At 42.0% G+C, this 26577-nt stretch overlaps 1 protein-coding gene across 1 annotated transcript in view; it reads left to right on the plus strand.

Moving 5' to 3' along the window:
- SYN2 (synapsin II) overlaps positions 1 to 26577 on the plus strand; it is a 165838-nt gene that overhangs the window by 43154 nt on the left and 96107 nt on the right. The window contains exons 2-3 of the mRNA XM_038148869.1: positions 19805 to 19862; positions 22307 to 22398. Coding sequence (XP_038004797.1) covers positions 19805 to 19862; positions 22307 to 22398 — 150 coding nt within the window. The remainder of the gene's footprint in view (positions 1 to 19804; positions 19863 to 22306; positions 22399 to 26577) is intronic.

Genomic DNA, 26577 nt, shown 5'->3' on the forward strand with positions numbered 1-26577 from the left:
GCAGTGGGAAAAGGCTGCCCTGGTGTCCCAAAATCTCAGATTGTATCCAGGTAGGAATGCTTGGCTCCTCCCCATGGTGGAGCTTCTCCCAGTGGGATGATGGAATTGGATCAGCCATGCAGGGACACTCGCTGGCCCATGGACAGAAGGGATCTCCTGGAGGGAGGCTTGGTTTGTGGGACAGATAAAGAAAACTGCCCCATGAACAGCAGAGAACTGCCCCAGCTCTGACAGAGGGCAAACAGAATGCACACCCCCAGCTAAATCTTTCAGCCTAAGGCACCTGATAATTCCACTGTGATATTTCAGCTTTAATAAGACTGTGGCTGTGAGAGAAAGGAAATTGGTGTCAAATGCACTTGGATTCATTCACGTCCTCAGGGGAAGAAAAACAGTTATTCTGGTTTGAGAGGGAGCAAATGCACAGGTTTAAAATCCATCAGCATTTGTGCCATGTGTGACACGTGTGCCATGTGTGCCGTGTGTGTGACCTGTGTGACATATGTGTGATGTGTTCATGTCTGCGTGTGTGCATGTGTGACACATGTGCATGTGTGATGTGTGTGACCTGTGTGCATGTGTGACATGCCCTGGCACCCAGGTGCTGCTGTGCCCAGGCCATTGGAGCTTTCCGTGTCTGGATTTATCAGGTGCCTCCATCAGCTCATGCCACATCCATGGCCAGAGCCAGGGGGCTGCAGAGATGGAGAGCAGAGAATGGAAACCCAGAGGCAGGGGGCTGCAGAGATGGAGAGCAGGGAATGGAAACCCAGAGCCAGGGGGCTGCAGAGATGGAGAGCAGAGAATGGAAACCCAGAGGCAGGGGGCTGCAGAGATGGAGAGCAGGGAATGGAAACCCAGAGCCAGGGGGCTGCGGAGATGGAGAGCAGGGAATGGAAACCCAGAGCCAGGGGGCTGCAGAGATGGAGAGCAGAGAATGGAAACCCAGAGGCAGGGGGCTGCAGAGATGGAGAGCAGAGAATGGAAACCCAGAGGCAGGGGGCTGCAGAGATGGAGAGCAGGGAATGGAAACCCAGAGCCAGAGGGCTGTGGAGATGGAGAGCAGAGAATGGAACCCCAGAGCCAGAGGGCTGCAGAGATGGAGAGCAGGGAATGGAACCCCAGAGCCAGGGGGCTGCGGAGATGGAGAGCAGGGAATGGAAACCCCTCAGAGCAGAGCGAGAAGGGATGAGTCACCAGCCTTTCCACCATCCCTGCAGTCCCTGCTGCTCACATTCCAAATGGATTTGGCACTGCTGCAGCTCTTTTTGTCCCCGTCCCTTCTAGCTCCCCTCTCAGCACAATGAGCTTTGTCAAGCCACTCTTTGCTCTGTATTTTTTAGTTCTTTTCTGCTTTTTTTCTCTCTGCGGGCTTTTCTACAGTGCCACCTGTGCTCACGTGTTTCTGATTAAAGCAAATTTAGCTCTGGCTGTAATAATGAAATCACATGCAGAAGGACTTCTCCAAAAGCAAGGAGACCCTCACAACTTGGCTTAGGCAAGACTTTACATCCTTAGGAATGTAAATCCTGTAGGCCAGAGGAGGGTTTGGGGCTGATAACTTTCATGTCAAGCAGATTTGAGGGCTTTCTTTATATTTTCTAGCACCACAAAGACATTTGTGTATGAAATAATCACACTTTTAGATTCCAGGCTGAAGCAAAGGATGATGACATTTGGAAGATGATGGTGGCATTATAAAAGGGTGGTAAATAACAGCTAAATACCCATTTAATATTCTGGTTTTAAGGCCACTGAGATCTGAAGGACACTTGGGATTTGCAGGGAATACCTTTTGGTGGCATTTTACTTTGTAGCCAGGGGGGCTCTGAGCACAGAACCCACCTTGTCCCACGCAAGATGAACAATAAAAACTTTACAATACAAACTTTACAATATAAACTTTTACAATATAAACTTTTTTACAATATAAATGGATATGAACTCTGGCAGAGGGAGCTGGGAACAGCACCTGCAGCTGCAAGGGCTGGAGCAGGAATAAATAGGAATAAACAGCTCCTGCCTGCTCTGCTTTTAGGGCTGTGAGCTCCTTGGCACAGGGGTCCCACTGGAACAGGCTGGGAAATTTGGGCAAGAGGGAAAATTTGGAAGGAGGGAATCAACCCATTTGTCGTGGCTGTGCAGGGAGGGACAGAGAATTCCTCCAGCTGTGGAATCCCAAATCTGGAGCCTGGCACTAAAGCCGTGACAGAAATTGTCTTTGGGGAGAACACAGAGTGAGGAATGGCCTTTCTGCTGAGGTACTTCTCCTTTTTCATCCCAGGGAAGGTAAAACCAGCCTCCCCAGAGCCATGGGAGTGATGAAAAATAGAGGTGATCCTTTTTGTCTGGATCATTGATGCCTGCCAGAACGCTGGCAGCTCTGCCAACCCTCAGCATGCAATAATAAATGTGTTATAAAATAATAAATATCAAAATAATAAAGTCCCTGAAAAAGTGCCACTTTACTGGGACATGTGGGGCTTTAAAACACGAGTTATGAGAATGAAGGCACACGAAGCCAAATGCTGCTCTATTTTCTTATTTTGTTTCAAAAATTGTTTTTCCCTCGATGCTGCGGTGTAGAATCCTTTTTCTATTCCCCATTCTCATCTGCTGTAAATTAAATTCTCATCAAATTACAGTGTTAATAATAAATGTATCACCGAGAGTTGCTATTTTCAGCACCCAGGTCAGCAACAGGGAACTCTGTTAAGAGCATCTCTGTGTCCGTGTATTAACTACCTGCATTCAGGTTTTCATTCATCACTCTACCCCAATGACCTTGAGCAATCAGGAATATTTTTCTTGTAGAATACATATCTATTGTGTAAATGTTTGGGAATTTCATGGAATATTTTAAAGAGGGCTCTGGAATATTTTAAAGAGGGCTCTTCATGTGGGCAAACTTTATTTTCTGTTCTGAGAGTCTCTCAGGCCCATGGTAACGTCTGCTGCGTTTTGATAAAGGAACAAAATCATTTTGGTTTCATGTATTCCCCAATCAAAACCTTGTATTGATGTTTTTGGGTTTTTTTTTTTCCATCTGAGAAATCCTTTTTTTTGAAGTAATGCAATTTTTTCTTGTTTGAGAGAGGAATTTGTGTAGAGGGAAATAAATCATTTTACCTAAGAGTCAGTTTTCCTACAGGCATTTTCTTGTTCCCCTGCACCTCTAAAACTGCAACTTTAGGGTTTTTTTTGTGTTCTGTTAAATGACCTGTGTTTTTGCAATGATTTTCCTGCCCTAGTTTTAATTTACAAATTTATAGTTAGATAAAATGCTAAAAATTAAATAGGGAAACATTAGCATGTTTCTTTTGTAGTCTGGTATTTTTCAGAGTAAGGCACATTGATATCATGGTGAACTAGGTTATGGAAATTGGTTTTTATTGAACTGAAATTTATAAATATAAAAGGGATTTAAATACATACAATATATAAATATATTTTACATTGATCTTAAGAGACAAAAATATATAAAGATCCTTTATATACCTGTATCTATTTAAAAATTAAAAGGAATTGCTAACAAGATGTAGAACTGTGTTATTTATGGAGAATTACAAATTGCACCAAAGTGGATTTTGTGGATCCATTTCTGTGCCTCTTTGAGATCACCTACCACTGCTGCCCTTTGAAGTGTCAGGTGTCCTTACCTGTCCCTGCCTTCCTGCTGCTCCACTGACAGCACAAATGCTCTTGTGCAGCAAGAAAAATCACTTTTCAGTCTGTTTTGTTCTCCTGCTCCTTTCCTTCCCTGCTCTTTCCTCCTCCTCCTCCTTCTCTTCATCCTGTCACTATCATGCTGTGGATAATTCCACAAATTTTCCACGTGCCCTGTGTGTTCTGGGATGAGTTCCATTGGGAATGAGAAGCCCAGGAGAAGTGCAATTAAGCTTGGTGCAGAAAACTCTAAATCCTTGGAACAGCAGCTTTGAAAAAAAAGGAAATCCTCATCATTGTGGGTATTTTTTCTGTGCCTTTGCCGGGAGGCTGAGCAGCAGACCATGGACTGTTTGTTCAGGGAGGTTCCACAGTGCCCACTTACCTCTCTTTTTGTTGTTGTTTTTTTAATTAGGGTTAAAGCTTTTGTAAACAAATCATGACCCCAGTTCTCCCTTCAAATAAATCAGGGTTCCCTTCCTTTGAGGGGAGTCAAAAGCACGCAGCAACAATAAAGACTCATGTGTCTATTTTCTTTAAAATACATGTTTCCTCTTAAAATTTAGGGATCTCTGATGCCAATCTTGTGATTCTTACCAGGCCTGTGAGTCAGATTTTTTAATTATTTTTTTTGGTATTCTAAGTTTTTGCTCTAACAGATTTTGCCTGCCCACAGACTCCCTCCCATCTGTTCAGGTTAATGGGTTTCTGCCTCTGCTCAGAAAGGAGCATATTGCAGGATTTGAGGGAGGAATTTCATCTCAAGACACCACTAGTCCTTGGAGTCTGCTTAAACTTGGTTGCCAGGACTACTCCATCCAAGGCCAATAGGATAAATAATTTGAGATTGTCTTGCAGGAAAATGAGAGCTGTAGCTTGCCTACAGAATGAGAAAAAAAGAGATAAGTGTGATAATGAAATGGAAGCCTTGGATAAACATTGGGATTGAGAAGGCTTCCAGCTCTCAACTCTTAAATATGTGAGAGGGAAGAAGGGAAAAGGAGTAAGAAACTGTGAATCCAGGCATGAGACAGAAAGTTGTGATACCTTTTGCTGGGGGATAGTACCAAAACAAGCCCTCAGCAAAGTCTGAAGCAAGTGATGTCTCACACTGGAACTGCCGATTAATCAAAGTATCACAATATTGTGGGTTGGAATTAAGCCCTTAAAACACTGCTTGCCTCGAGCTGTCAGTCCAGGAAAGAGGCTCAAAATGTGGGATTCACACAAGTAGGGAAAGGAGGACATTTTGAAGCCTTGACCTGCTGCCTTTGCAGATTGTTTTTGAAAAGCTGCAATTCAGAAAGGTTCCTGAGCCCTTCCCTCCTTGGCTGTGGAGCTGTGCCTGTCCCTCCCAGCTCAGCCCTTGGGGTGCAGGGCTTGGGTGCTCCCAGCCCCGCTGGGGTGGCCTGGGTGTGCTGCTTGTGGGAACACAGCAATTCCCATTCCTTCAGCTGCTCTGCCCTGCTGGCTGTGCTGGGGCTGCACTCAGGTGCCATTACAGCCATCTGTGACAGGAAGGGCTGGGGTATTTTCTGAGACCCCCGTCATTGGAGGAATGATGAATCTGACTCCATGTTCTCAGAAGGCTAATTTATTATTTTATGATCTATATTATATAAATGAATGCTGTACTAAAACTATACTAAACTGTACTAAAGAATAGAGAAAGGATACAGACAGGAGGCCAAAAGATAATAATGAAACTCGTGACTCTCTCCAGAGCCTCCACACAGCCTGACCATGACTGGCCAAAGAGTGAAAACAATTCCCATGAAACCAATGAAACAATCACCTGTGGGGAAACAATCTCCAAACACATTCCAAAGCAGCAAAACACAGGAGAAGCAATTGAGATAAGAGTGGTTTTCCTTTTTCTCTGAGGCTTCGCAGCTTCCCAGGAGAAAATCCTGGGTGAAGGGATTTTTCAGAAAATATGATGGTGACAAAGGTTAATACCAAACCCTCCCAGTTATCCCCTTCTCCAGCAGCTAAGTGCAGAAAGCAGCCCCTCTTCTGGCTGGGAAAGTGTGTCTGAGGTGTTTTTCTAGCTGGGAATTGTGGCTGAATGTGCAATAATGCTCCTCTGGTTCCTGTCAGGGCCACCATGGAAATAACACAGCTTTGGACAGAGCTGCTCACCTTTATCTGTTCCTCTCTGAGCTCAAAATGGGGGTTCTGGATGGTTTTTAGACTCCTCTTGCCATGAGGAGTGGGTGCTGGGGAAAATTTGAGGGAAATTTAGGAAGGGAAGTTAGAGAAGAACAGGGGTGCAGCCATTTGCTGGATTAGGATTTTTTTTTCACTCAGAGATGGGGTAACTGAGAGGTGTTCTAAAAACTTTTATTCTATTTTTAGTTTCATGTGAAGGGTGAGACAATATAGATGTTATAATTCATGTTATTACAATTAGAAGTTAACTATTTCTTAATTATAATATATTATAAGCATTTTTTGGCTTATTAGTTTTTGTCACACTATACTGTAAATGTTTTAAAGATAATTATCTAAAATTAGTTTTTGTGGGTCTTACTGTAATGTGTCTTTTATAGTTCTACTTCTCTAAAGTATCCAGTCGTGTTTGTAAGGCTATCTTTTGAAACTTGTTTCTAGTTCTATTTCTCTCTCAGCAATGTTTGTCTTATTCTATAGTATTTCTCAGTCAGTATTTTTATCTTAAGGTTTGTTTACAGATGTATGCTCTGCGAGCCGTCTGTCAGGCTTTGAGAATTTTCTACAAATCCATTTCCCACATTTCCCCCTCTCTCTTGATTTGAAAAAAAAATTTTATGGTTTTGTTTATTGATTGTTGCATATAGTGAAGTATATAAGGTATTATTATTAATATTGCTATTATAATAATTAATGTATAGAAACATTAATTATTATAAAGAGCCATTATTACTTTATAAGCCATCAATGTGTCACTGTCCCCAGCTGTCCTGGCTGTCACTGAGGGCTGCTGGCAAGAAGAGGACACTTACAATTAAGATTTAGTCTCTCACAAATGATGGAAACTGAGTAATTTTGGCAAATTCTTTGCTGCCTGTGTAGACATCTAAAGACCATGTTTCCTCTTCTTTCTTTGGGATGAGTGATGCAAAAAAATTGTCATAAACTGAGAATTTCCCCTTTTCTTTGTCTCAGTTTTTAGCATCTAGATCTGTCTTGTGTTCATTTCTGAGCGCAAGGCTCCACTTTGCCTTCCCTCCACGCCTCCCTCTCCAGTGTGGAGCTTTTCCTGTCCCATGTGGAGCTTTTCCTGTCCCGTGTGGAGCTTTTCCTGTCCCGTGTGGAGTTTTCCCTGGAGCTGTCCCCCAGCCAGGGCAGGCCCAGGTGTCACCTCAGCAATGTGGGACCAGGCTCTCCACACCTGGCATAACCTAAAAAGTGAGATTTACTCTGATGGAAGACAGAAAACTTTAGGGAATCTAATCTAGTTAATATTATTTCATTAAATAATTATTCATTAATTTTTTTCATATATTTTTGAACTTTTCAGTCTCTCAAACTGAGGTAAAATGTAAAAGCAGAAGGCAGAGATGGATTTTGGTCAGTGCCTTCTCTGTATCCCTGTGCCTCATGAAAGCCTCACTGCAGCTTGGCTAGTGATGAATTCTTTTGCTTAATTTTGATCGAAAATCCAGCTGAGAAAATACCTCAGCTCCTTCCTTTCCCTCTGAAATCTTGCAGAATCAGAGCTCAATAGGTAGCAATGGTGAATAGATGGAAATTACTGCTCAAATTACCTTTGCTTGCTCCGGTTTTATTTACAGCGATTAATATTTGGATTTAAAATTAAACCACCATTGCTTTTTAATTAGCAATTAGATTGACAAATTGGTGAAAGCACTCCAGGCTTGGGTGGTTTTGCCAGTGATTTTCCAGGGCTGCAGCTCCCGGCAGATGGCAGTGCTGGACTGGATGTAGGTGAGGACCTGCTCTCCTCCAGCCTGGGCAGGGGCAGAAGCTCAAACTCACTCCAGGGATTCGATATTCCCTAAAACACACCTGGCAGAAACGGATCTTGGTTTGCTCTGCTTCCCTTTCCTGGAAAAGAGGTGGCCTCGGCACCCCAGTGAGGTCTGAAATGGCTGGAGATGCAAACTCATCTAAAGAAATGTAGGATTTTTGTCTTGAGTGATCCTGGTTGAGCTGACAGAATGTGAAACGCATTTAGAAGAAATGCCCATAAACACAAAAACCTTTATTAAAAGTCTCTAAGTTTGTCTTTGGTCGCCTTTAAATCTTCATAAAGGAATCTGTCCTTTTTTTTCTTCACAGTCAGTGCATGTTATGGCTGGATTATCAAAAAAAAAAATGAGATCTACTAATAAGAAATCTTAAAAATAGCCTCAAAACAAAACATAATAGTACTTCAGATTCTGTCTGTAACTCAACAGTAATTTTTTTTTTTAATTAGCTGCTGGGCAGTGGAACAGGGTGAGTAATTAATGAGCATGGAGAAACTCAGACTGCAGGAGCTTGCAATGAAGTTAATGAGTGCAACGCTCGCCAGGTGTGTTCTGGTTGCTATGGGAAATAGGGGTTGGTTCAGAAAGTCATAAAAACTACTGGGGGTAAGAAAGAAGCTCTAAAGTGAAAGAGGAGAAGAGGCAAAAAGATGGAAAATCCTGACTTCAAAAGTAGTCAAAAAGATTCATGGACTTGCTTTTAACAAAATTAATGGCCGTGTCTGTGAATCCTTGTGAATTTTCTTTTGATTGTGCTGTTGGGATCTTGGGCATTACTTGCTCATTTTGTGTGCTCTAGTTTCTTCCCTGCTCACAAATGAAAAAGAGAAGGATTTGAGAAGGAACTGGCAGAGTGCCATTGAGTGGGATTTTGATAGGAGAGCTGCCTGGAATCAGTGTCTGCTAGAGCTGCAGACGAATTTGTGTGGATGCAGTAGCAAAGCCGGCTGAGTGCAGCAGCCTTCCCTTCCTAAACTTGCAGGATGGACACCCTGAGTCTCCAGCTCCAAGAGCTTTTCAACACATCCTGGATTTGTGTCCCAGCAGGATTATTGTGGAATAATCAGGAACACATTCTCCCTCTGAGTGCTGTTATTGTTTACTCGCTGGGAGGATCGTCCTTGCCTGGAGTCATAAATTCACAAGTGAAAATATTTACCAGTAACCAACTGCAGACTGGGCTCTTACATAACCAGGGCTGCTCTGGGGGGCTCTGCCAAATGGCAGCTCCTCCATGGGAAAAGCATTCCCATCCCCTTCTCCAGGGGAAGCACTGCCAGCGGCTGCAGCCTTGGGGGTGACCTAGGAGCCATCAGCAGGGAGGGGACCACAGCCTCGTGCAGCCTCCTGGGGACCCTGGGTGAATCCCGCAGGATGGGGTGGGCTGGGTCCAGTTCATCTCCTGAGGGGCCATGGGTGAATCCCACGGGATGAGCTGGGTAGGTCCCGTTCATCTCCTTGGCACCATAGGTGAATCCCACAGGATGATCTGAGTGGGCCCAGTTCATCTCCTTGGCACCATAGGTGAATCCCACAGGATGAGCTGAGTGGGCCCAGTTCATCTCCTTGGCACCACAGGTGAATCCCACAGGATGAGCTGAGTGGGCCCAGTTCATCTCCTTGGCACCACAGGTGAATCCCACAGGATGAGCTGAGTGGGCCCAGTTCATCTCCTTGGCACCACAGGTGAATCCCACAGGATGAGCTGAGTGGGCCCAGTTGATCTCCTTGGCACCACAGGTGAATCCCACAGGATGAGCTGAGTGGGCCCAGTTCATCTCCTTGGCACCACAGGTGAATCCCACAGGATGAGCTGAGTGGGCCCAGTTCATCTCCTGGGGGACCATGGGCTCAGGGCTGTGTGAAATTCACCCAGGGAATGAGCAGGCAGAGATCAGCCCTACTCAAACCTCTGAGATTTTGGAGCAGGCTTTGCTGTCGTGTGCAGAAAAGAGCACAGAGAGGTCCCGTTCTCACCCCTGTAGGCACGAGGGGAATCAATTCTATGAATTTTCAATTATGTAATCATTGCAACTATTGCCATGAGGGGCCGTGTGTCAGGAGAGAATGCTTGTTTGCGTCTCAGTTGCTTCATGCCTGTTACACTGCCATGTTTTGGCAGTAAATCTCAGATCTGACAGCACTTAGCCATGCAAAAAAAGGAAAATAGAGGGAAGGGGAAGGGCAGATATGTCGGAATCCCAGCACTGCCCCTGCTCCTCTCAGCTGGGAGGGCTCGGGGTGCAGGGGGTGTCCAGCACAGCCCCTGGGGACACTGCTGTGTCCCCAAATCCCAAACCTCTGGTGCTCCATGCTCCCCCACTGCAGAGCTGGACGTGCCCTGAGTGCTGCAGACCTTGGCTGGGTAATTCTGCACCAAACACCTGGGAGGGTGTGGAGCCTGTCTGATTCCAGTGGCCATTAAGCTCTGAAGTCTTGGATCGTTTTTGCTGTACAAATGATGGGAAGGGTGTGAGCCAAGGTGGGACTTTGTGTTACTTTATTGCATAGTTACACCAAAATGAGTGTGCCTCTCTCTGGCAGAGATTTTCTGGTTTTAATTCAGCTCCTGATTAGATGCACCATGAGCAAATAAAGTGTTTGCACAGCTGCCTGTCAGAGACCACTGTCAGCAAAGTCCTTTCCCATCTCTGCTGGCTTCCCCTTCGTCACAGCATCCTCACCTTGGGCTCTGCTCTGTGTTACAGATCCCAGCAGATTTTCCTGGCTTTGAGCTTTATGGACTGTTCCTGGGCAGGAATTTTCAAAGTCCATATTCCCAAGGTCAGGCTCACCTGGGGAAGGGATGTAATGTCCATGTCTGGAGCATTTTTTGTGGTGCCAGTTTATTGTTGTGGAAAACACCGTTCACAAACCAGCAGTGCTGGAAAATTCTGTTGTTCCCTAATCTGTAGTGAGAAGCTAATAAACCTCAAAACACAGGCCCTTGGTTGTTTGGCTTTTTAGAGAATATTGAAATCAATAAACCAAGCATGGGTTTTTGAAGTACAGACAAAATTATGTGATTGTATTTCAAGGTGTAATATTGAACTACAAGGTGGTGAGTTTAGTTTTCTAACACACTTGGGAAGCTTAAGAACCATGCAAAGGTGATACTGGCAAAAACATTTTCTACTTTCTTGGTATCCATTTGCACAGAGAATTATCTGTACAATGTCATTCCCGTGGCTATTGGAACGTGAGAATTGTGGGGTAATTGAGTTTTTGTGGCGGCATTCTGGACCTTCCTCTGGAAATGCATGTCTCTGAGGCTCATTCTTCCATAAGAACTGATAAATTCTGTTTGTTTTCTGCTGAGCACAGTGTGTGAAATTCTCCTTCCCTTGAGGAGGGGAAACTGCACTGGAAGTACCACCCAGCTTTCAGATCCACATTTAGAGTCAGAGGAGACTCATGAAACCCATGGAAACTCTGGGTACGAGTGAGAAAAAAGCCCGCCTGGAAATATTCATTAATTCACCTGCAAATAGCAGAGGATCACAGAAAGCATCAGCAATTAGCAGTAATTTAATCCATGGGATGTCAGTAATTAGTTTCATTGTGAGTTGTTGGTAATGCTGCATGAAACACATTGAGAGTGTTCTGACTGCTCTGTTAATGTGTTTTTTTCTGGTAGATTTAAGCCATTTGTAGTTAGGTTCATGCCTTTGGTGCCTATCACCCATCCTGAGCATAGGCAGGCACTGAAATATTCCCAATATTTCCATGCACCTCCTCCCTGTGACTCCTGCCCAAGAGGGGCTGACACCTGGGCAGGTCCCTTAAAGCCAGGAAATCCAGGGCTTTGATCATGGATCTGTTTCTCAGTGACTGGAATCCAGTCTTTGGCCAATCTCATCTGCATTTCTTCCTACAGGAGAGGGCAGCAAAAGCCATAAACTCCTTTCCTTCCTGCAGCTGTGCAGGTGCTAAGCCAAGATGAGGTTTTCTGATTGATCCACTCAAAAAACCCCCCAAAAAACCAGGGCAGCACGTGGTGGTCTTGAGTATAAATACAAAAACATAAATTTCAACTGCATGAAAAAGAAAATTGAAACATCAAATGCTGTTTTACTCTGATTATTTGGGCTTTTTTTTTTTTTCAAATGGGGCCTCAAGTATTCCTGTAATGTGATGTTAGTGGCAGTGCATTGCTTGCCTCTTCCCTCTCTTTCTTTCCTCCCTTTGAGTGGTTCATTCAGAAGCTCAGAGAGGTTTTTAAGATACAGTTTCTGTGTTAAATTCAGGGTCCTCAAAGGTGAAAATTCAAACAATGTTCATAGTGCAACACGTTATATATGAAGTGACACTGTAGTCTCTCCAGGCAGAAATGATTCAAATTTACCTCAGAGAGTCACACACCTTCCTGAGAAACATCTGAAACACCTCGGAGAACTCAGTATAAATAGAACAATTAAAAGGCAGATGCATTTCTGAAAAAATGAAAACTGGATTGGATTCAGTCTCAGAGGCTCTTTCACCCCATGCTGGTTTATCTGGCTTTTCAGATGGTGCCAGAAATGACCTCCTGGCCGTGTAAAGTCCTCAGGTTCACTGGATTTTCTTTACCTCAAAAAGAAAAAATAAACTAACATACCTTTTGGTTACCTTCTTAGCTGGTTTGGGTTTTTTCCTGCCCCAAGCTATTCACCAGGGGCTGCACTGTGGGACAGTTTTGCCCTTTATTCAAGATGATGTGCCTTCCTTCCTAAGCAGGATTGCTCAATAACTGTTTGTACTCCTTTATCTTGGTTATCAGCAGATGAAATGGGAAGGATGGACTACTTAGTTGGTAGGGAAATGCCAAAATTTGTTACTTTATCTTGGATTATTTGCTACAGGAGATAAGGAGCTCAGGGCAGCTGGTGGAGAAGATGCAGTTTGAGGCTCGAGCAGCAAGCACCAATAAAAGCTGGATTCAGAGCAGGAATATTTCGTAATTTGGCTGGCAGTGTTTTCCTGTAGAAAAGTTGGAACTTTCTGTTCATCTCATGAGTACAAAATATTTTTATGACCCCAGCCCTGGGAAAGTGTAGTAGCAGTCCTAATGAGTGTAACAGATTTGGAAAAGGTTAGAATATGTTGAATCATGTATTGGGTCTTCTGCTGGTGAGGGAATGAACATTTGAAAATACTCATTTGTCATCCCATTTGCAAAGAAGGAGCTCACAGAAGTTACATCGTGACCATAAATCTTGCAGAGAAGAAATGGGCTAATGGTAAATATTACATAATGGGAGGTGTGGGATTTTGAGACATTACCAGCAAGGCAGACTGGTGTTTGGGCATGAAAGAGGGCTTGTTTCACCTTGAGTGGGCAGAAAATGAGGCATTTTCAGTTGAGCATGCTGTTTGAAAGACCCAGAAGATTTCAGTTCAGCAGAGACATTCAGGAGTAGGAGGCACTTTCTTCTGCATTACATCTCCAGTGAAAACACTGCTCAGGCACAGAGCAGAGGCACCAACAGAAACCCTCCAGAATATAAAGGATTGGAAGAATAAAAAATGGAAAGAACAAAATGGTTCTGTCCAGTTTAAATGATCAGAGTAGAGGGGATTTGGTACATGTCAAGGGATGGGAGAACTTGTTTAAAAAAGAGGCTGGCAATGAATTAGGAGAATAAAAAAAAGGGATTGAGGTGGAGGTTATGGAAGCCTCTGAAGGTGCCACAAATAAAGTTGTTGTGAAAAAAAACCCTCACCTTTCTAGCAAGAGCTGTGTGCAGCCCAGACAGGGAAATTGAATAATTGCTGCTTAATAAAATGGTGTTCTTTATTTCTAGCTAGGCTATGGGTTATTTTTAAATAAGTTTTTAGAGCTGGATCTCTTTGGGCAGGGAAATCCTCCTCTGGGAAGTGTTTACTGTGGTTTTTCGGGAGTGCTGGTGAAGGGAGTGGGGAAGGGGATGACGGTGCAGGCAGGACCCTCATACTTGGGATTTAAGCAAGTTTTTAACAAGTTCTTTGCTCCAGGGTGCAAAGGTGAGGGCAGGGAATCCCTGCAGAGGAGGAGCAGTGGTTCCTGCAGTGTTCTCCTGCCCTGCTCAGTGTGACTTGGGGGGTGGCTGTGCCCTCGTGTGTGTTTTATCTTAGTTTTTTGCCAGGGATGGGATTAAATGTGTGAAAAGGGATTTCTTGTTGGACTCAGATGTCTGATAGCTCTTATCTCTGTCACAGTCTCACAAACCCTGACTTCTACAGCACTTCAACAAACTAAAAATGGAGCCCCATCTCCCTCTCTGCAAGGCCTTTTAAGGATAATCTGTCCAATTAAGAAATGACACCTAAATTATTTTTACTTTTAACCCAATACCCAACCACCCGTGCCCACAATGGGGACCTTTTTATCCAATCACACAAAACCACCCAAACCCATGGAGGAGAAGGAGAAGGAGAAGAAGGACCAGCCACTGCCCTAAAGCCTCCATCTTGCCTCATATATATTGCTACATATCTATTCCTGTATTCTAAACTCTTAAACTCTAATTTTCCCACCCTGTGATATCACACACTTCTATTCAAACCCCACACCCACAATCCCAGCTCTGTCATTCCATTCTGGAAGCTTCTCCAGGGCCTCAGGTCAATGCAGTGTTCTCCTGGGGTCGGTGCCTGGAGCACAGAAAGTCTGGAATTCTCAGCAGCCAGGGCTCCAGCACTGGTGCTCCTCTATAAATGGGCAGCTCAGAGACACAGAAATCCTGGCAGAATTAACTGGGACAGTGCCAGGGGCAGGCCAGCTGGGAGGACTGTGCTGAGATGCACCAGGACAGGAATCCTTGTCTTTGTTCCCAGTAAATCTCTTTCCATCTGTTCTGATTGACAGCTCTGGTATAGAAATATTTGATGCAGTGATTTCAGGTACAGAGACACCATAAAACCTCAGACATATTGGCAGAAGCACCTGTCTTTTTGTTGTTGTTTTTTATGAGCAGTTTGTTTTCCCCTTCAAAATGATGGACTGAGAGTGAAGAAGTCCATCAGTCATGTCCTACCTGGCATGCTGGGGAAAAATGTGTGAAATAAATCAAATTTCACTTGGGCTTTCTGTGAATTGTCACCTCCTGGGGTGGATGGCTTTGAAGGGCAATCCCTGTGTCCTTGCCATGGCTGTGCTGCCATTGGAGAGGGCATTTCCCCCGGCTGGGTGATGAACAGCAAAGCAGAGCTGTGGCAGTGTGAGCCATGGGAGCTGCTGGAATCACCTGTGCTGTCCAGAGCCAGGGAAGGCACTGCTGTGCAGATTGAATGGAGATTGTCATTAGTCTAATGGAACCCAGCTCAGCAGGGAGCACTCCTAGAGCCAAAAGTCACCCAAAGTCACACGTCTGGTGTGTTGTGACATTTCTTTTGTGCTGGTGGGCTGCTCCTTCTGAGGCAATCTCTGCATGAGGTAATACCTTGAGAAAGCATCGCTGTTTCATGTGAGAGTGAAAGAGTGGCTGGGGCAGGAGCCAAGGGTGGAGCTCCACCGTGCAGACACAAGAAGGACGTGCTTTGAATCCAGACAGCTCTTTGCAGAATCTCAGTCACAGTTAGAAAGATCAAGGCCTTTCAGAGTCAGGTTTTAAGTAGGATATTTTTTTGTTTCGTATCAGTGTTTTTTTGCAGAAATGTGGAACAAGTAAATAAAAGAAAGCCTTAAATCACTGTGTTTAATTTCTATTTAAGCATGATAACCTCATCAGAGGTGAGTTACCCAAAGCCTGGCTGATGGGAAAGGCAGCACAGCAAAGGCTGGTACTGTCAGTTGTAGAGCACATGGATGCTGACACAGGAATCCCCCCTGATTTCAGTGGGATGTGGTTTAATTCCCATAAACTGAAAATGCTGCACAGATCTTATCATACACTGGTTTTGTTAACAGCATCTTGTGGTCTTCCTGTATTTACAGAAGTCTTTTTTAATTGAGCTAAAGAACAAATCATTTCTAATCCCATTTGACCTTGGAGACTGGGCTCTACTTGAAATCTTAACTTGAAGACAAGGCTTGGTTTCTCTTCAGCTTTTTCTGGCCTGTCACTGAGACACTTTTTAAGTCCATGGAATTCTGGCTGTGTGTCACGTGTCTGTCAGTATCTTTACATGGAGCTCACTGATAATTCCAGTAAATCAGTTATTGGGAACATTCTGTGTATACACACACACACACACATATATGTATATATATATATATATATATGATATATACATATAGAATATTTGGGAATATTCTGTAGATATGCACACACACATATATACATATGTGCATATATATATATATATATATATATATATATACACATATTTAACCAGGTTGGTCTCATGGCATAGTAAGATACTGTGGCACTGTAGGTAGATGCTGTGTAGCTGAATAGGGAAATAAATCAGATTTATCATTTATATATTTGAAACCCCTTTAAGGACTCTGCTTCATTGCTTGTCCTCGCCAAAGTTCAGTGAGTGCAGTGAGTTCGTGGCAGGCTGCCTCCATGGCAGCTGCATATTCTCTGGTGCTTTATTTTAAATACGAACTGTGCAGCAAGAAATGCATCAATATTTCAGGTGTTTTGAACAGCCTCTGGCTGTAAGAGGCCCTGGCAGTGCCTCCAGTGGGCAGCATCCCTTCCCCAGCTCTCTGCTCTCTCTGTGGCCTTTGGTGGAGTTTCAGGTGGATGATTCATGATTTCTTTCCTTTTCTTCTTTACCTCCAATGCAAAAATCATCCACAGCAGCAGACCAGTGTTACTGTGAATGTCCCTGGTTTGGGTGTGTTTGGTTTTCAGTTTCACTCCTGCTGGCAGCTCACCTCACCCTCCTCAGGGCCCTGTCCTGGAAAGCTCTGGGAGCTGCTGACAGCCATTCCACACTCAGTGCCACGAGGAATAAGGCTCAACAGGAATTTGAGACTACAGTTGAGTGGAACTCTGTAAATAAATAACACCAAACAATTGCATTCCTCAGCTCCCCTCAGTAAAAAATAAAATAAATTACCATAAGTATGTACTGAATGTCATTCTGATGGGACTGCCCCTTCCTTTTATTGCAAATGGGGAACAATTCAAGCAGGGCATGGCTGAATTTCCAAGGTAGAGTAAATAAAATGAAAACTGGGTTCTGTTTCACAATAACCACATGCTAACTAATTCTTTAGACTTTGTTCTGAAATGTTCAAGTCCTGAAACTTGCAGTTATTCTTTAGAGATACCTATGAAGGTTTTGGGGTTTTTTTGGTTGGGTTGGGATTAAATGTGTAAGATGATATTCCTTGCTTGGATTTAGATGTTTATTAGTTTTATTTATATTATAGTTTTACAAACTGTGAGTTTTATAGTACTTTAATAAACTAAAAATGGAGTTGTATTTTTTTCGAAGTTTTTTTAAGGATAAACTGTTTAGTTAAGAAATTACACAAATTATTTTTTATTTTTGACTTAATAACTAATTACTTGTGCTTTGCAATGTGGATTTTTTTATCTAACTGCACAATACTACTTAAACTTATGAAGAAGAAGGTGAAGAAGAAGGATCGGGTTTTGTTTCAAAAGCCTTATCTTGATTTATATATATTATTATATTTAAAAACTTTGAACTCTCTGTTTTCTACTGTGTGATATTACACACTTTTATTTAGACTCCACACCCACAATCCCAGCTCTGTCATTCCATTTTGAAGCTTTCTCTATGGCCTCAGGTCAACGCAGTGTTCTCCCGGGGGTCAGTGCCTGGAGCTCAGAAAGTCTGAAATTCCCAGCAGCCAGGGCTCCAGCAGATACCAGGATCCATTCTTGCAGCCTGTGGCTCAACGTTTGCAGAATATTGTGGAATATTATACATTTTCATAAAGGTTGTTGGCTAAAGCTGCTGCAAAATTGATTCTCTTTAAATGGTTGAATGTCAGGTTTGTTTTCAAGCCTCAGATTGCTTAACTTCAGCCCTCACTACTCCTGTTTATTTTCAAAGCTGAAGTCATTTGTTGAAATGTGAATCATGCCAGAGTTTAGCTCTTTGGAGATTGCCTCATGCTTGAGTAGAAAGACTGAATTTAGAGTCATAGCATCTCACTAATTAACAGCTAATGAGTATTTTGGTTATCTCACTAACGCATACATGCAGCAGACTTGGGGTGAAGAGTAGAAGGCTCTGTCTTGGGCTCTCTGTGCTTTCCCAGTTCCATTCCTTCTCTCAAAGAGCTGCCAGCTGCTGATATGTGTTAGGGCAGCTTTTGGGGGAGGTTTAATCTCTGTATAGTTACCATTTAAATTTGAAGAAATTGAGTATTTAAACTGGTTTTCCAGAGGCCAAGAGCCAGCTTCACTATAATGTAGCCAAGATAATTGTATTTACATCAAATATATCTTGGGATGTCCAATAATGCCCTTAGCTCACCTGTTTCTGCACCCAAGATAAAACCCAGGAGCTCATCCTGCTCCCAACAGAATTCAGCCAGGACAATGCTGTTCAATTCATGCAGACCAGAACTGGAGTTTGAAGTGTTTTTTGCAGTGGTGAGTGTTTAGTTTTTCAGAGGGGCATTAAAGCTGTCTGTTGATGTGAGCTGGGTGCTCTCCTCCTGAGGCAGATCCCTGATTGTGGGACCTTCCTCCAGCTCTGGCACAAACCTCCTGGCTTTTCCCATAAAATACGTCCAGAATCCCCAAAGCTTCCAAGAGGCAATGCTGACATTCCTCTTATAGGATTCCAAAGCAAATTTGGAAAGATAAATAAGTGATTAATGATATTTCTGTAAATTAAGTTTATATTTAACTTCTGCTTTTAGTATGGGCATAAATATTTGGTAACACTAAGCTGAGTGTGCACCTCCTAGAACAGAACAATGGATTTCAAACTTCATCTTTCCTGTGTATTTATTGCACAAATACAGTTTAAAAAATAATAATACAAATGCTTTCTTCCTTGTGTTCTTCTTTCCCATTGCATGTTTATACAGAATTAATGGTTGGGCAATATTTTAGTGTGTGATTTCAGTATAAACACTCCTACCATCCATTATCCATATCCTTGAGATGTATCCTTAAGCAATACCCTTATTCCTTATGAAATGCTGCCCAAGGCAGTGCTTACATTTGATTATGAAGAGATTTTGTTTATCCACTATTGAAAGCAGTGGGGAAATTCTTCAGGATCACAGGAGAAATAAATTATTAATATAGGTATTGCTATTGCTTTCATTGGAGAGGCAGATTTCATGTAATACAACAGCATTTTGTTAGAGTTGGAAATGCACAAAGCTGCTCTTCTTTAACACTTGAGGTGATGTTCTGTGGGGTTCAGATTTTGAATTGTGCAACAATTTTTTCCTTGTACAAGAAAAAAGCAGGGAAGGCTCCCTAAGCTTTGGCTTGAGCAAAGGAAATGCAGAGAGACTGTTCCCATACTCCTTCAACAACATCAGTGTCAGAATAATTCCTTTTTATCAACAGATTTATCTTTTTTGTTGAAATCCTCCTTTAGTCCAAAGCAGATACATTCAGCCTGAGGGGTACAAGGGATGGATTCCTGGAGGAATGTCTGTTTGTAGGGCCTGGATCAGTGAATTCAGTTCTGTTTTATCCCAGCAATCCTGGTGCATATTAATTGCTCATAAACTTCTTTCACATTAATTGTTTCATATCAAGTCAGTCTAGAGAAAGGAAAACTGATCAGGAGACCAAGCAGACACTCAAATATCTGACAACAGCACTCTCCAGTTCTCTGACACTTTAAAAACAATCTAAAGTTTCTAAGCACAGGATTCCCAAGAAACCAGTTTTTCTACATTAGCTATGTGGATAAGGATGAATGTGAGTGGTTGTTAGGAAGTTGTTCACAGGGAAATGAATTGCCACTGCCATTGTTGACTTTGAGAGGAAGATTGTACCTGTTTAATAGACTCCTTTTATATTGTTTAACAGCTGTGAAATGTGTACTTCGGATGTTTCATCGTTTCAGTGCATTTTCACTTCAGAGTTGGAAATCCCATTACGCTTTTTATTACAAAATATTCTGGGATGGGGTGAAGAATACAAGGGTGGCAAAGAAGGGGAATTGTGCATGTGCAGCAGGTAGATTTCATTAGTATTTTGTGTGTTTTCAGGACATTGAAGGCAATACAGGAAGTTTTCTATAGACACTGATTACAGATAAATGCATCCTTGATTTTCTCTCCTTTTTTTTTCCTGCAGGGCCAAGGCTTTTCGTGGAAAAAAGGTCCATGGAGAGTATGACATAAAGGTGGAACAGGTAACTGACTTAGCCTGAATGTTATTTTTATATCTGTGCATTTATAGAAACACATATATTTAATACAAGTATGTAATCCCTCCCTGGGGGGATTTAAAAGCTGTACATATGTGGCACTTGGGGACAGGGTTTGGTGGTGGCCTTGGATTAATGGTAATGGAGAGTATCTGAGAGAGCTTTTCCAACCTAAATGATTCCATGGCTCTCTGCGCATTCATGTACAGAAAAATTCACAATCTTTGTACCCTAAACCCCTCACAATGAAGGAAATGTGATGGTTTGGGCTGGAGCAGAGTTAATTTCCCCCCTGGAGCTGCTGGGATGTTGGTTTCCTATGTTTCCACTCACAGCTTTGGCTTTAGCCCTTGAATTCTGTTTATCCCAACCCACAGTTTTCCCACTTTTACCCTTCTGCTGGGTAAAAAGTTATGAAGTTTTCCCACTTTTACCCTCTGGGTGGGAATGGGTATGGGGCTGAGCTGCCAGCTGGGCTTAAACCACAACAGCCCTTTTTTGGCACCCAAAGTGGGCTCTTCTGAGGGGATTTTGACCATAATTTTCACAGCATGAAAAACATCTTGTATTCAGGAGTTGTTGCTTAGAGACTGTGAAGTTCCCAGGCACTCCATGAATTACGTGTGGCAGTTCTGTATCACTAATTCCCCACTCAGGCATATAAATGTGCTCTGGGTGCAGTGCTAGCTTGTGGGGGTTTAAAAAAATGCAGAATAAATAGGAATAGGTATGGAGATATAATTTAGGGTGCACTAGAATTATAGCTATTTCATTTAAGCTGAAACTAGGGATTTAAAGAAGTCTTTTCACTGCTTTGAATCTTGAATTGCTCAAATAGATGCTGCTGTGAGAAGCATCAGTCCTTGAGTTGTTTTGTCATTGGATTCTCAAGGAGTGAGGGAAAGCTGTCATTAACTGTGTGTATCCAGCTGATCTAAATTCTCTGTAACCATACAGCATCCACTCCTTACACCTCTGAATACCTGGTGCCCTTGGCTTGGGAGCATGGAAAGCTTTGCCAGGGTTCTTTGGGAGTATTGAGGGAGAGGCAGGGAAAGGAAGATAACTAATTTGTCCATTGCCACCTAGGCCAGAGCAGGCAGCTGACAGCACAGCCCATTTCTTTAACAGGAGCAAAAACTCGGGGTAAACCTGGAATTCCCTTCCTGTGCTGCCAGAACTTTTATCAGAGAGAGACTGCAAGTTTCTGAGCTACACAAATCCTTTTGCTTCTCATCAGCATACAAATGGCAACTACTGCAGTGTCCTGCTGCTAATACCAGTTACTGCAACAGTAATTATTTCATTTTTACACTTTCTCTACATACAATGTCTTCTATGGCACACCAAGCTTTTAAAGTGGTTTGTTAATTGGAGGTACCCGTTCTCAAGTGGATTGACTGAGTCTGACATTTGCAGTGCCTACACAAAGATCTCATTCTCTCCCCATTTGCACTGTTTTTGCAATAAGCTTGGGAGTGCTGGCCCAGGGATCCCGGGAGGTGTGAGGGTGTCTGGGTTTGATGAAACCAAGCCCTGAGTGCAGTGCCTGGGCTGCAGTGGGAGGAACAGCTCAGCCCTCCCTTCCCTGAGCGCCGGGGTGTGAAATGCTCCCAGCTCTGCCCCAGGAAGACTTGCAGGAATTCCATTTTTCAGGGGCAGACTAACGAGGATTGTGACACTCTCTATTCTGTGCTGCTGCCCAGGACAGCAAAGACACTTCTATTTATCCACCAGGAGACAGCTGGCTGCATTTCAATTCTTCTGCTGGGTGATGTTATTGTGAGAGTCTAAGCTGGTGAAAGGCTGGGGATAAATGTAAAACATCCTGTCCTTTCCTTTCAAATCACTGCAGATTCAGAGTATGGGAGCAGCTCCCTTTAAATTCCACATTTCCAGGATGAGAAGACTTTGGAAAAAGTAGCTTTAATTGAGAATTTTGTGAGATAATTGCTCATTAGCTCCAGGTCTTTTTAAAAAAAGAGTAAATGCACATAGAGAACATTGAAAGAAAGAGCACTATGAGGAGACACTAAATTCTATAAGAAAATGTTATTTTAATACTGCTTTTTTGCTGTTTTCTTCAAAACTTTATGTCAATATTGAGCCTGTGTTAATCTCTTTGATAATATTGTGCAAAGCAAAAATATAATCCCTACATTTCTATGCAGACATGGAGGAGTAAATCCACTCGCTACTGCCCCACAATCCATTTCCACAACATTTTTTAAACTTTTGCTCTCTTTGGATTAAAACCTTTTGAAATGTGATGTCATACTTGACAAATACTGCTGGATCAATGCCCTCTTGGTGCTCATTTTATTTCAAATGCAGATTGTCAGCACTTCAGGCCCTAATCTGAAAATCAGGGAGTTGGGAAATAAAGGTAAAATAAGCCAGACTGACTAACAGGAGTCTTCTCTTCATAGGCAGAATTTTCAGAAATCAACTTGATAGCCCATGCTGATGGCAATTATGCAGTTGACATCCAAGTCATTCGAAATGGCACAAAAGTTGTCAGGTAAGCAAAACTCAATGGAATATCAGCAAAAAGCAACAGATGGCATCACGTGTGGATGGGAAAGGTGCTGAGTGCTTTGGTTGTGCTTGTGGATTTGGAGTGATGCCCCTCAGGGAGAGTAGAAAATAAAATATCTGATTTGTGACAACCTTTCTGTGACAGGGAGGAATCATCTTGGCATTTTAATCATGGGGAAAATGGATTTATTAAGGGAAGGAAGTCCAGAAAAAGAATATGTGGCTGGGAGTTGGGATTATTGATTTGGGTTTTCTGTTTGCTACAGAAGGACCCAAATTTGGTGATTTTGTGCCCGCCAGACTTTCCCAGAATAGCAGAATTTATTTCCAATACGGAATATTTTCTTTTGAAACAGACCAAGTCATAACACCCCTCTCAGGGCAGTTCCTGGAATGTTTCAGCCTGTTTGAAACATTTTGGTTTAAACACCCCAGATTTCCCAAGAGTTATTTTGCTTTTTTAAAAAGGATGATGCCAACGAAGGCAGGGTGAATTTAACTTTTGGTTTTTTTCAGTGAGAACGTCAACAGCCTCATAAATGTGAGGGGAGGAAACAGGGCAAAGGAAAAAATTGAGGAAGTATTAGAAAAGTTATATCAGCAAAATTATTATATTGGCAAAATTATTATCAAAACTGTATCCAATATTTTATTTAAATGTGAGAATTGCTCCTATTTTGGTTGGTGCATTTATGTGTAAGAGAAGTGTAGCACCTGTTTGGCTGAAAAATTGAATTTAAAGGCAGAACCACATGAGCATGTCCTGGATCTTCATGGTTTGCAGAACATCTCTCCAAATAAAAGATTTGAATATGTCTACTCATACATGTAAAAAACCAAACAAAACCAAAACAAAACCAACCAAACAAACAAAAAACCTCCAGGAAAAAATATTAAAAAATAAGCTTATGTGTCAAAATTCCCATTCTTTAATCTCTGGCATGTTTTAAAAATATTGCAGTTTAATACAAAAACAATGATCTTGTGCCAAACCTGCAAGATTACTTCCTTAGAAGAGTTAGGGATTTGATTCTTCTTAGGGTTGGTGGAATTTTTTACCCAATGATGGAAGTTTTGGAGCCAAGAGATCTTGATCATTGCTCCCTTGTGGCTTTTCTGTACTATTCCAAAAAGTGTTTTAAAAAGTATCAAGGCCAAGTTACCATCAAAACATGTCAGGAGAAAATGAGGGGTGGGAAGCTCCAGAAAATAACATTTTCCAAAGATTTGCAGGTCATGAGAAAACTTGGTGAAAGTGCTGCTGTTCTGAGGAAAAATGGGGCTTTGTGCCATCAGATAACTCTGAGAATGAGATAACAATATTATAGTTCTATGTGTGATTTGTTTACCCAAATAGAACTACCTGAAGCTGATAATTTTCCCTCAAATCTGGTGTGAGACCCCTGGGGATGTGGCTTGTGGAGGTGCAGACACGATGGGAGAGAATTCTCTGTTTCTGTGATAATTGGAGATGTTTGTTATCAATCTGAGGCCCAAAGTGATCTTGTATCACAGATTTATGAGCAAATTATTAGTTAGCAGAATCATAGAAATTTCAATGACAAAATTTTAGTTTAGGAGGAAAAAATTATTTGACAGGCACCGACTTGTTTGGTTTTTGTGCATGAAAATCACACCATGAAAAATTATATTATCTATAGCATAATGCTGAGAATTTTGGATCTTGATGTTTGAACCACGATTAAAATTTTCTTCTGGCCTCCTTCTGGATGCAGTCACTCCATCCAGCATTAATTACAGAACTAGAACAATTATGGGAATGGATCATATTCCTTTGAGGAGCTTTTGCAAAGCAAACTGTATTTCCTTATTTTTAATTTTTTAAAAGTACGTCCCCTCCATTCCCCAATTGTTTTATTACACTGGTCTTTGAGAGCACACTTTCTGTCCTTTTATTTGAAACCACAGCACTGTCTGGGGTGTGTTATCCTCCCTATTTTAATAAATAAAAGTTGCCTCTTTCTTTCACTGAGGGATCTGCAATTTTAATGAGGGCATGTGGGAATTGGAAAAACAGAAACTTCTACAGACACTGAAGAGTTTGATCTACAACCTTAGAAAAAGCTTAAATTAATATAAAAATAAAATAAACAAGCATTAAACAAAAAAATAATAAACTTATGTTTCTGTAATTGTAAGAAAACTATACCTCAAGTAAGTAAAACACTATATTAATAAAATAGTGAAGAGTTTATAATGTAAGGGTGTGGCTGTAAAGAATAGGCTAGAAGTTTAAAAATTATAATAGAAACATATATATATATAAATATAACTAAACCATATTAAACAAAAATATCCATAGTACAACAAAATTAAATAAAAATAAGTCAGAAAAACAAAATAAACCTTATAGCAACTATCTATTAAGTTAAAAAGTTATATATTACCTTATAACAAAAAAACTTGTCACTACTCTTAAACTATAACCAGCTACTTACTCTCATAAATCTCACAACCTCTAAAACTAAAATATTTATCTGAACAATAAATCATTCTTAACCCAAAAATATTCCCATCCCTTCATTAATAGCAGCAATAAAGGCATCATTAATCCTCTTAAGTATTATATTCATGCTGGGCCAGTAAATTGGATTTGCATGTTCCAAACTCTTGGCACCCCCACGAAACCTTGATCACAACATCTCAGGGCTGTGCTGCAGGTATTTTGTAGGAATCCTCTTTAAAGGCAAGGATTTCTTTACAGGTTTTGCTCATTGAGCTTCAGTGCCATTTTGGCAACTCTTGACAGCAAATCCTTAATGTTGCTTTTGCCAGATCGTGCAGGTTTGGGGTTTTTATTTATGTTTACAGTGGCAGTGGTAAAACACTGGCACAGGGTGCCCAGAGCAGCTGTGGCTGCCCCGTCCCTGGCAGTGCCCAAGGCCAGGTTGGACACGGCTTGGAGCAGCCTGGGAAGATGTCCACTAGATGCCTTTCACTAGAAAAGGAAATGAGCTTTAAAAGTTCTCTTCCAACCCAAACACTTCTATGAGCCTGTGATTTGAAATTCAAGAATCCAGCTAATCTACTTGGACTGCTGCATCCAAGCTGGGATATCAGAACTGCTAAAGCAATTTTAACATGGGTTTTAATTGTATTGTTGTTTTTATTCTACCAGACTGAGAATTCAGAATAATTTAATAATCTTCAGAGTGTCTCACTCCAGTAAACAGCTTGTATTTATTCAAGGCATGTAAATAATTTCACCAATTTACTATGCTAATTTAATTTACCCTGCAGTTATACCTCTTTTAGGAAGCTGAAATCTTCAAGCTAGTCTGGGCTTTCTTCCCCTATGAAATTGGAATGCAGGAAAGACTCTTTCAACCATCAAATTTGGGAGTGAATTGCCCTGTTCTGGAGCCTCTGTCCCGTTGGTTTGTGTTTCCCATTTTCCACAACCTTGTCCAGTAACAAAATGTCAGGGTTGGAGTAAGGTGAAGATGGTGTCAGATTGTTGGCAAAGGTGCAGAGTGATAGGCAGGGAACCATGGGAAGCAGCAGGAGAAATGCTGGTCAGATAGCAGAGAGAAAAGGGGGAAAAGCAGCTGTAAGTGAAAAAATTCATTTTGACAAGTCTCTTGATCAAAAGTGCAGTTGTGATTCTCTCCATTATGGCCTGATTCCATTTGCCAGCAATGTGGTTGCTTCATCCCTTACTGTCCTTAAAGCAGCCTGTTAATAATCGTGGGGAAAAAAAAAATTGTTCCCCAAAAGCCCAAGTTTGTGGCAGAGCCCTTTGCCTGCTTTGGTTTTGCTTGTCACTGCTCAGAAACTGGAGACTGAGGACACACCTAGAAGTTACAGATGTGATTTATCTGTCAGCAGCAGAACACCCTGAAATCCATGATAATTTCTCTCTCCTCTTGAAGAGAGGAACCTCATCCCCTTCCAATAATGGAACCCCATTATTGAAGGGATGCTGAACAGATTAAGGATGTTGCAGATTTTCATGAAGCCATCATGGCTCTTTCCATCTTTTGTCATTTCCCTTTGGTTTGAGTGTTTTTCACGAAGCCATCATGGCTCTTTCCATCTTTTGTCATCTTCCTTTGATTTAGTGTTTTTCATGGAGCCATTAGGCTCTTTCCATTTTTTCCCTTTGGTTTGAGTGTTTTTCATGAAACCATCATGGTTCTTT

The sequence above is a fragment of the Motacilla alba genome, chromosome 12 (assembly GCF_015832195.1).
Source record: "Motacilla alba alba isolate MOTALB_02 chromosome 12, Motacilla_alba_V1.0_pri, whole genome shotgun sequence".
In the NCBI taxonomy this organism is placed as follows: Eukaryota; Metazoa; Chordata; class Aves; order Passeriformes; family Motacillidae; genus Motacilla; species Motacilla alba.